This window comes from Oreochromis niloticus, linkage group LG6, assembly GCF_001858045.2.
Source record: "Oreochromis niloticus isolate F11D_XX linkage group LG6, O_niloticus_UMD_NMBU, whole genome shotgun sequence".
Taxonomy (NCBI): domain Eukaryota; kingdom Metazoa; phylum Chordata; class Actinopteri; order Cichliformes; family Cichlidae; genus Oreochromis; species Oreochromis niloticus.
The window spans coordinates 10,197,782-10,209,109 of record NC_031971.2 but is presented as its reverse complement, the minus strand read 5'-3'; the positions used below and the strand labels follow the sequence as shown (position 1 = coordinate 10,209,109).

Below are 11,328 nucleotides of genomic sequence, written 5' to 3'. Positions count from 1 at the left end.
AAAAACCTGGGAAGTGCATCACAACATAAAAATGCTATTGTTAACTTTGTCAGAGACGCCAGCTGTACTACTTTGTGAGCTTTGTGTTGCTTTGTGAATTTATAACATTATCTGGAAAATGACTGTAAAACTGAACTTTAAAGTCATCGTGTCTGCAGGTTTCTTTTTTTCTGAATCATAAATGAAACTAACTGCTAAACATAGAGAACGAAAGTTTCTAATGTTTCTAATGTTTCTAATAATGGTTATGTAAAATAGACAAAATAAACAAAGTAGCTCAAGTAGCTAAATTCTTTTGCACAACTATTGTGAAGATTTATCAGAATAATCACTTGTGGATTGTTTCTTCACCTTTTTGCTGTCAGAAGGTGGAGGGTTTATTAAATCTTTTTTTCCTTCTATTAATGACTGTACAATAAGTACAAGTAAGATCAGACCTGCTCTCAGGTGAGTTTCCTGCAAATAACGATTATTTACATTAACTATCACTTGACTGCAGAATGTAGAAAAGTCAGTAAAAACCTGCCACATAACATAACATAATTAACTAATGACATTTACAGCTCAGTTATCTTTACAGACTTGTTCAGATTATGCTTTTTTTGATCAGAAAAACAATATCTCACAGCATCTAAGGCAGCAAACAACATGAGTGGTTATAAAATATGATTTTTATTAAAGAGTAAAAGTGTTTACATCTGTGAGTGTGGTTGCAAAGTGCTAAAGTCTGGCACTTTCTAACCACACCCAGCACCCAGCACCCACATTCAACCAGAGGCAAAAAAAAGTAGCTTCACAGAAAACTAAAGTCTCCATCTCTACAGCTGTTCATGCTGCACGTTGAACTTGTGGAACAGTTTTACCACCTCCAAAGCTCTCTGCTCAACAATGACTATTTAATGCATTCAAATACAACTACAAGGAGCAGAGTTGATACTTACAGTAAATCTAATGAAATCATCATTATTATATGGGAAGTGACTGAATGTAGTTTAATATGTTTTCATGGTACAACATAGCATGCAAGAATACTAAAGATTTAAAGAAAGAGGAAGGATGTTTGGTTTTAGTGTCCAAGCTGCACAACCAGTAAATGTGAAACATTCATGTTATCTGTCTCATCCCTCAGTCTGACAAAGAGTACTTCTTAGTTTGAATGGTGAGTGACTTTGTCTCTTGTGTTTTGTGCACTTACTGTCATCTTTACACTTAAAGTTTGGACTAAAAAATCATGTTATTGAGAGATGCTGGCTTTCTGTTTGTGGCTGTCATCTTTTATATCTCAGGTGTCAGTGATTATTCATGAGTCCTGAAATAAGAATAGACGTAAATGCATATACTCACCAAAAGAAAAGGACAAACGTCAACATTGTATAATTTATAGAGATGAGAACTTTGAATGTTCTGCCCAACCATTTGGTAGAACACACTTTGAGTCCCTATATGTTTCTGAAACATGCACTGAAATGAACTTAACCCTGTTTGAGCCATTTCTGCCACTTTGTTTTGATATGTTATTCTCAGAAAATCCACTGGATGTCGACCTTTCTTTAGTGGAGGTGGCTGTAGCTCAGGCAGGTCATCTACTGATCGGAAGGTTGGTGGTTTGATTCCTGGCTTTCCCTAGTCTGCATGCCAAATATTCTTGGGCACGATACTAACCCAAATTGCTCTCCGATGCATCCATCGAAGTATGAATGTATGTGTGAATGTTAGTTAGAAAGCACTTAGAAAATGTGCTTGTGAGAATGGGAGTGAATGCACAGGTTGTGTAAAGCGCTTTCAGTTCTCAGAAGAGTAGAAAATATATAAGAACCAGTCCATTTACCAAGTTGGAGACCTTTTCAGTTAGCTTCCATACAGGAAGTTAGAAAAGGAACACTCAAAATTTCCTACACCACACGACGGTGTCAAGATTCTTTATTTGTCATGTGCATAATTATACAAGTACAACACGCAGCAAAATGTGACCTGATACGCTCCTCGACTGTGCAAAAAGAGAGAGAACAGTATATACAGTGAGTGAATATATACAAAGAGGACATTATGTGCAGTAAGTGAGTTATATATAAATCATGTCTGACAGACAGGGTACACTGTGGGTGTGTACAGATGAGTCAAGTTTTGGGGCACATCTGCCACCCACTGCATCACAACACCAGTCATTTACTTAATTACAATAGACGCACACAGTAAAGGGAAAAGACACACTGCTCTGGGTCAGGGACAAGCTGCATCCAGCAACAGGTGTTCCCTCGCCTGGATGCCCCAAACAAAGCGCAGACTGGACATCCCAACATTATTGGACATACCAATAATAATAATAATAATAATAATAATAATAATAATAATCAATAATAATAATAAGTATTATTATAAAAATGATCTGGATACAAATATTGAATCCCATTTCATTTATTTTTGTCCAGATTCCATCACACAAAGATGCTACAGTGTGACTTATGCTTATAGAATGATGTGTTCTTACAAACAGGCATCAGTGGATAAGCCGTCCTCCATCACATATCCCACAGGGAAAGTTTTCACAAACAAACTGTAAAAGCATTTGTTTGTATTTGTTGAAACTTATATTTTGGTCAATCATATAAGTTGTTTCAATGTTTCATAAGTAACACGAAGTGTATTCATCTCGTATCAAAAGAGGTTCACATTCAAAGAGCTTCTTCAACAGTGTGATTTGTGATTTGCAGCACCAGCTGTAACCTGACTGACAATCAAACTGCCTACATGTGGTATCACAACAAACTAAACTATTTTGAGAATCAACTTAATCCAACTCAATACTCAAGAGAAGTTTTTAAGTGTCAAAAATATATTGGTTCCATTCTTCCACTGTTTCCTGTTGATCTTAGACTAATGAAATGCATTTTAGAATTTTACTGTTTTTTGTCTTTTGCCCACAACTGAGACTGTTCGTCAAACCTAGAATCTGTGTATGTGACACTTGCAGACACTTCATGTTTCTTCGCAATGGGAACTAAACAAGCCAAGACTGTAACCATAATCAGCTTTACACACACAGACACACACATACACACACACAGACACACACAGACACACACACACACAGACACACAGACACACACACACACACACACACACACACTTGGGCAAGAAGTAGATTCTGATGTTTTTTGTTGAGTTTTCTCCATTTCATGAACTGAGAGCAGATGAATTAACATCCCGAAGAGACAACTGCAATTTTAAAACATATTTACAAAGCGAAACAGAGTAACAGGATAAAATATTACCACTACCTGTATGAACCTCAGAACAGGTGATTAAATCATCCCTCAATAGTAGAGACTGTTATATTGAATGCACAAGCAGTTGTTGAAATGATGAGTTATGATAATGGCTCCATCTCGTGGCCATGTCTCTAACTGCTAAAGAGCAGAAAGAGTGAAGAGGGCTCCTGCAAATAGGAGTCCACCAAACTGTTTGGATTCATAGTGACGTTGTGAAGTCAGCATGTGCTAATTTTTCATCGGTTACCTGAAAGAATGTGTTCTATGCAAAGTGAGAGTTAGTAAATAGCAAGACTGATTTAAAAGCACAATTCTTGAGTGAACAGTATTGAGTGAACAAGGCTGCATGTCACTGCTGCAAGGTGACAAGTTCAACCACTAGAGGGCAGCAGAAATAAAATTTCTGTAGGCGTTAATTTTTCAAATGTAAAATACTAACTTGCTCAGACAGCTATAGTATATAAATGCATAAAGTATTTAACGAGGAAGGAAGTTTGGGTTTAGTTTGAAACCTGCATGATGTGTAAAACGAATGAACACAAACCAAATGCCATTTTATCATAATCTGACATGCTGGCCAGGAATTTGACATACCAGGGTATGCCCTGTCTGCTTTGTCTCTATTTGACAAATGAATTGCGCTCCAAATGAGAATGATGGAAGTTTCACGATGTACAAAAGTACAAACTAAAGTTTTATTTAGAACATAGTGCATGTTATTAACATGAAATTGAATTTGAAACTATAAATGACACTAGTAAATATTTTCTTGGAGAAAAAAAATAACTAGATTAGAAAATATTGGGGACTGGCAGATTAGTTTCTAGTTTTCAAGGCTTGCTAAGGTTCTAGGCGCACCCTAAAAGAGTCATAAGGAATCAATCAATCAAACAATGTTTATTTCTTTAGTACATTTAAATAGGACCTGTGTCCATCAAAGTGCTTCACAAAAGTGCCGCAATGCAGGTTACAATAAAAGACAACAAAAACAGTTATAGTTACAGCAACAGTTACGGTTATGTAGCACAAATGCAGGCCAGTCTGAACTAATTTGCTTCAAAGGCTAGATTAAGAAAGTGAGTTTTTAAGCGCAATTTAAACGATTGTATGGACATCAGTCAGAGCACATATGCACAAAGTCAGGCCATATAAAAATTAATGAACTAATCTGGCTAAACATGGTCCCTGGGTCTTGGTTTAGGAGTTTTGGGATGATTCAGGTTTTTCTAGTTTTGTATTTTTGATTATCTTTGTTTCATGATTCTATATTCTGCATATATTATATTTACATTTGTCTTGTTTCTTAGTTTTATGGGTGTTGCATTCAGGGTTTTCTTGGAGAGTGTTAAGGGTTTCTGGTTTTGTGCTTTCTTGGAGCAGCATATTCTGGTGTGTTTCTTTATATTTGTATTTTCAGGTTTTAATTCTCTTGTTTATTTCTGTTCTTGCACTGTTAGACTTTTCATCTCCACTTTATGGTAACATACTGGCGTCACTGTTGCCAGCGTCACACCGTGACGCCGTGTTACGGCAGCTTACCGTTCTGCAGGATGATACCGTTTTTTGCTGTTGTGGTATAATACTCTTGGACAAATTATGGTAACGCACCGTAGACAGTGACGCCAGTGAGATACCGCTATGTCGTTATGTCGTAAATTACGTCAACAAAGTAACATTATACTGTGATTAAGAAATTGGTATACTACCGTTTTTCCACGGTATGTCACTGTAAGCCCGCTACAAGGTAATAAACTGCAATATATTAACCAGTAACTTACCGTTATCACGCATCATCAGTACCAAAAATATTAATCTCTGCTAGAGGATACAGGCGGTTCCTACAGGCGGTCATTTACTGTTTAACACGTCGTAATTTACCGTAATTTAAGGAAACAGTAACATACTGTAAGAGACTGGAGGGTTCCAAAAAAAAGGTATCATTTATTTATTTATATTTACATAAAAACATATATATACCCACTAAAGATCGATTGATCAAGATAGATAGATAGATAGATACACACACACACACACACACACACACACACACACACACACAAAATAATTCATGTGCTTTACACCACTTTTTATTTCTGTTCTGATTTTTCCCTGATGAAATACACATTTCCAAAATCAAAAACTGAAAAGAACTGAAAACATATTTTCATTGAGGAAGCATTTGTTTTTACTGAACCATGTAATCCATTATTTTCTCAGATGGTTATACAAACAATAACGATATTATGTCATATCCATATCATGGCAGACAACATATGCTCAAGTGTTGGGTTTTCTTAGTTATATTTTGTAGGGTCTTAAACCTACAATGTGAAGTGCCTTGGCATTCATTTTGTTGGCACCATATAAATAAACTGAATTGTAATGAATATAATATCAAGCCCCACACTTCTGCCTGTATATACACTTTGTCCAAAATACTGGCTCACACTACCAAATCAATGCACAAAGCAGGGTCCACAAGGACATGGATGAGTGTGTGTGGTGTGAAGGAACTTGACTGACCTGCACTGAACCCTGACCTTGCTTTGTGGACTGAGTTCATTGATTTGTAGGGTAAGCCAATACATGTGACAATTAAAGTGTAAGTAGCTGAAATAATTTTTAACAAACGGGTAAAAGAAGGAAAAAAAAAATCAAATCTGTTGCACTCAAAAAACCTATTGGACAGAGACAGCGTCTTGCAAGATGGCGAGAGAGCTTGTCTTCATTGTTGTTCGTCTTGTGTAAATGTCCAGAAAGCATGGGCCATGGATCATCTGTGAAGACACAGGTAACAACACATTGGTCACTTAAATTATACAAGAAGTTCACTAAAAATGGCAAAAACAGTTACCTAATTTGAAGTTCTCCACTCAAATTCAGTAAGCAACTGGAGGAAAGTTGTGACATGAGGGTTAATGTGAACAACCTTTCGCTTCACAGTGGTCCCAGTCTTTCTGCTTGTCCCAACCTTGGAGGTACATTTTGTTCCCTCTTCAGGGTTTATCCTTACAAAAAACCTTAAAACATGCCATAATAAATAGTAACATACAGTAACATTGAGTTGTGATTTGAAATAATGAGTTACTTAGGGATAATTTATTCATCATCTATCACTATTAGCTAACTGTTCAAACATACCTCTGAATTAGTTCCAATGTTGCACACGCTGACTCCTGGTATTCCAGGTTCAATACATAGAATGAACCAAAGAAGACTGACATCGCATCAGCAAAGATGTTCTCTTTGTCCAGCTCAACAATTACACGTCCCTCTGCACTCACCCTCCAGCAGGTGGCGGTCATTGAACTTTGTCCTTAAATGTATAGGGGCAACATGTTGTCATTATGCAACATAAAATAATTTCAATACTTCACTTCTTCACACTGTCTAGATAATCAAAAAGCAAATACCTACGTACAGTTAATTATTAATGGCCTTATGTACATAAGTCCGTTTTAACATATTAGAATTGTACATAATTGGGAATTATTCTGCACATTAAACACACCTAACAAAGAGTCAGCCCAATTAAATTACCAGAGATGAATCAACTGTATGGTTATTTTGGAGTTTATAGTTTGTGCTGCTGTTAAACTTTACAGTATTGACTTTAGTATTTCTGCTGTTGGTGTAGCTAGACTACTATGTTGATCAGTAATATGTAATGTGAAATTTGATATTGTTACCTTGCTGGGTTCACTGAGACACATGTCCAACAACCTTGGTTTATAAAGGAAATTACAGAAATTTGAGCTAACAAAACAGAGACTGGATACCCGTGTCCACGAAAAGCTCCTGTGCCAAACAGAAATTTTAATATGGTCTAATCAGCTCTATTTCATAAATGACTTCTTACCAAGCATAATCAGCCCTGGAATGATTGGCAGGTTGCTCTCTGCTTCAAGGGACATCCTGGTAGATGTTTCCTGCCAGAAAAAGGACCAAGACATTTTATGTAACAAAAAACAAAACAAAAACAGGACAGCAAGCAACAGCATTAAACATAGAGCTGTATGAAAAAAGCTTACATCTGCTAAGACAAAGAGGGAGTCTTCATCTTCCTTGTAATACTTCATCATGAGAAGTATGGCTGCTGTGCCAACCTTGTTATTGGTCAAAACTTCCTCACTTTCTATCTGCTGGATGAGTGTCCTTATACCGAGTGTCCTTATTGAGCTTCTGGCTGGAGAAATAGTTAATAATCCTTCTGCCTTTGGTTATGAGGGCCTGACCTAAGCGCTCACTGATATCGATGCCTGTGAGTTTGTAAAAGTGGTTCGAAAGACCTTTCCGAGTAAACAAGAATGGCCACTGCTCCTGAATTTCAGCTACTGAAAGTGAGGGACAACTGTTGATAAGCTGCTGCTGAGAAATATATGTGAGGCACATGAAGTCATCCACATCAGGTCTCTCCACAGCTCCAGGTCCTTGTGAATTAAAAATTGTTAACAGGATGCGTTTCTTTTCCTCTAAAGAAGCTGGCGTTTCCCCCTCAGGAAGTTCAACTGGTTGCCAATATATACAACCATAGCTATCAACAAGGCATCTAACTTTTTTAGGTGAGGTTGCATTACTGTTGGGACTGTAGTCTTCCTCATTCCTGGTTCTCTTTGTTTGATGAAGTCTATGTGTTGTATTATCTCGATTAACATGTTCAACTCTAGATTTGATGCTTCTTAGTAGTGAATAATGTCCACAACCCAGTCTTTCTCCCTTTTCAGTAAAATCTGCAAATGTTTGAGGGTATCTGTTTACAATGATTTTAGCAACTTCTTCACAAGATGCACGTTTAGGGTTCCTGCAGTGAACTTGCATGGCCTCCACAACAATTCTAACCATACTTCTCCTGTCCTCTGGATGAGCTCTGTCTCCTCTTGTGATTGCATGCGACAGTCGGAGTGGAAATCTTTCCCAAGGAATCTGTAAGTGTGAGACCCAAGAGCTGGAGTAATGGTTGTACATAGTGGTGGACGTGGAGGAGGAGGGGTGAGGTGGATGGCTTGATGTTTCAGCTGATGCAGCAGGGCAAGGCTCCAGAGTAATGGTGTCATTCAGGTTCTCTGGTCTGTTGCCATCTAAGAAAATAAATAAATAAAGATCATTGGAAAAGCTACCTTAAAAAGCTACTATGTTAACAAATATGTCCTCACTAAAAGATGAACCCTTCAATTAGGATTGAGTAGTAACGGCAAGGCAGTTTTGGGGACCTTGTCTGAAGATGAAAGGAAGCTATCCCAGGACTGCAAAAGAACTACAAACTCAAGGTCTTGCATTGAAAAGACCTTGAGTCAATATATTTTACAGTATGTCACAATTTCAAACCCTTAGTTGTACCACTACCAATGAAAGGTTAATGGTGTTAGATTTAGTGTCTACTTTTGTTTATGTTTTCCGTGTTAAGTATCTACCAGACAATGTGAGCCCCAAAACGCTCTTCAATATTATACTGTCAAAGTACATGTGTAGTATGGTGAAGAGAAAAAAAAGCTAATCAGTGACATATGAGTCTATGAGTGACCTTCAAATCATAGACTCAAGTCTATGATTTGTACAGAACCTACACAAACCTCCTTTAAATGCAAGAAGTAGTTTACATATTTGAATTGGTGTGAGAAAGGGTTTGAGATCTTCCGCCTCCACAAACACTTACTTTTTTGTTGTACACCAATAACGTCCGTCAGATGTTCTACAATGGAGATTATTTTCTCTCTGTCCAGTGCCAGCAGGAGGCTTGTGAGTTCCTCTTCAATTTCCATCCCTGAAAAAGAGTTAAGAGGAAACTGAATGGTGTAGGGAGACAACAAAAAGGCCTGCCATGTTATAAAGTGGTGGTGGGTAATAATCCATCAGACTGTCAGCATTTACACAAACACTTCTTTCTGTAGGGCAACACAAGCAGTGAAGTCCAAGGTCAATGAGAAGTACTGAGTGATGCAACTCGAGCACAAAGTACAATTCAGAATCGTCAACAAGTATAACAGTTATCTTCCCAAAAACCAAGCCATCATCAGTGTCATCTACAATGGAAACATAGCCTTTGACATACTTGGTACCTTTGTAGACAACTGCTGACACATCTAAAGTTTGCCACAGCTTCTTGAATGAGAGCGTTGTAAAGATGAGGATTCTAATCACTTGTTTCTCCAATCATTTGGACTATAGGTGGAAACATTTGGCCCACTGAGAGGTAGGACTGCAGTAACTGATGCCGTTCAGTCTTGCATAAGTTGACAAAGTTATGCAAGACTGAACTTGTACATGCTTTGAAATACGACTGCTTGCTCTCAAACCTAAGGGTCCACAAACGAATGAGTGGTCCAAAGTGAAGGATAAGCTCTGTATAATGTAACAAATAGTGATGTTTTGCTTTTAAAGCTTTGTCAGGAAACCTACTGTGTCTCAGATATATATAGTCCTCTATGAAAAAAGTTCTTGATTGATTTTGTCCACTTCTGCTTGTGGAATATTAAATGAAGACAGTTTGTCAAACAGTACTGCAAGAACATCGTGCATTGCACAGCTGAGAAGATCCTGAAATTTCTCTATGATGCTCTGTATAGTGCTGGTTGGTAAGAGCATTTTAGCCTGCATTACACAAAGCCAACTGTCTTCTAATAGATTAACTGTGTCCTGTCCTTATATTATGGCAAATTCCCCAATTTCTTGTTGCCCTTGACTGCTGAACTGTCTACTTATGTTTTCGAGAAATACGGCTGGAAAATGATGTTCGGACACTGAAGTATTTAGAGCAACCTTCAAATGGACATAATACTTTTTTCCCGTCTTTGATGTGAAATCTGAGATGGGCACAGAGTTGTAAAGTTTTGTACAGCATACCCACATCCAGGAACTTGACAGCTGAGGTCACCCGTGAACTCATAGAACTTCTCCTCAGTGGTCTCCCTTCTTGTTCTGTGATTCCTAGGCATATGTGAATGAAAGGCAGAAAATGTTCTGAAAATGGCAGGACAGTTCTCAGTTCCACAAGAAAGCCTATAGTTAGCTACATGTTTGTGGCTTTTAACATGCAAAATGAACAATATAAATTTGTGTGCACAGAAGCCACAAAATTTACAAATACACATAGTTGCAAAAAGTTCAATGACCAATTACCTTTCCTAAATGACATATGCAATGCAATGCAATGCAAAAAAAAAAAAATAAGAGTATTGTCAATAGGGACCAATTCCCAGTTTTTACATGATCAAAATTATTAACAAAAGGCTTCAATAAACAGAAAATGTGTGCTGACAAAAGACAAGAGAGCAGTGCACAAAAATGAAAAGATATTTGAGCTCGACGCTTTAATGGGTTTAGCCTGACTAAGTCAGCACTCCGCACCGTACAGGTAGTACAAGCACACCTGAAAACACTGACCAGCTACAGCTTTAAGCATTTGGGCGCAACCTCGGTAGTTCACCGATTCACCTGTTGCAAACGTCCAACTTTCTATCAAGTCTCATAAATCCATCGGCAACTATTACCTAACTAGTCTTTTGAGTCTCCACATTCATAGATATTGACATTTTGTCTTAGCATGTGAATGAAAATAACCTGGTAAGGTAGCTGAAAAGTCAAAACAAACAGTAATAAGAACGCATTTCTGACTTCTCTCGAATAAGTGAAAAAACACTTACCTTCAGACTGATTAGCTGGTGTCAATCCAACTTTAATGTTTCCCATGTCAGTCCGTTTTAGGGAAAAAGTGTTAAGTTTAGTTGTTTCATTTACTTTTGAGATACTCCCTCATGGACGAGAAATTTGGAGTCTAGCAGAGTTGTCACGAATAGTATACGATCTTCAGATATAATCCAATCAACCGTGCATTTAACCTGACTGAACTCCATCCAGTTACCTCTGACTACTTCTAAGTTGCACATCTTAACGGTCCGTAAATTGTCTCTGTTGTTCTTCCACCATCTCATCATCACTCTGTGCTGCAGCGAACTGGATCTGTGGCACAGAATAGTTGATGGCCATGTTGTTCTCCAGGGGCCCGTTCTTCGTACCTCGCTTACTACATCCAAGATCAAATGACACATCCAAGATCAAATCA

The 11,328-nt window shown here is 37.7% G+C and overlaps 1 protein-coding gene across 5 annotated transcripts; it reads right to left on the bottom strand.

The window, feature by feature from the left end:
- Positions 1 to 5,932: 5,932 nt before the first annotated feature.
- LOC100701506 (uncharacterized) lies at positions 5,933 to 11,328 on the bottom strand. Of its 5 annotated transcripts, XM_025907711.1 has the most exons (8): positions 10,910 to 11,328; positions 10,110 to 10,193; positions 8,923 to 9,030; positions 7,301 to 8,347; positions 7,129 to 7,198; positions 6,411 to 6,585; positions 6,199 to 6,289; positions 5,933 to 6,046 (listed from the first exon to the last, which is right to left on the bottom strand). In XM_025907711.1, the coding sequence occupies exons 4-8, from the start codon at positions 7,349 to 7,351 to the stop codon at positions 5,948 to 5,950; spliced, it is 486 nt and encodes a 161-aa protein (XP_025763496.1). In that variant the 5' UTR covers positions 7,352 to 8,347; positions 8,923 to 9,030; positions 10,110 to 10,193; positions 10,910 to 11,328; the 3' UTR covers positions 5,933 to 5,947. The 5 variants fall into 5 exon arrangements, 1 of the variants encoding a protein (XP_025763496.1); XR_003220361.1 differs by lacking the exon at positions 6,199 to 6,289 and having other exon boundaries at positions 5,951 to 6,046; positions 10,110 to 10,184; positions 10,910 to 11,319; XR_002062632.2 differs by lacking the exon at positions 6,199 to 6,289 and having other exon boundaries at positions 5,951 to 6,046; positions 10,910 to 11,318.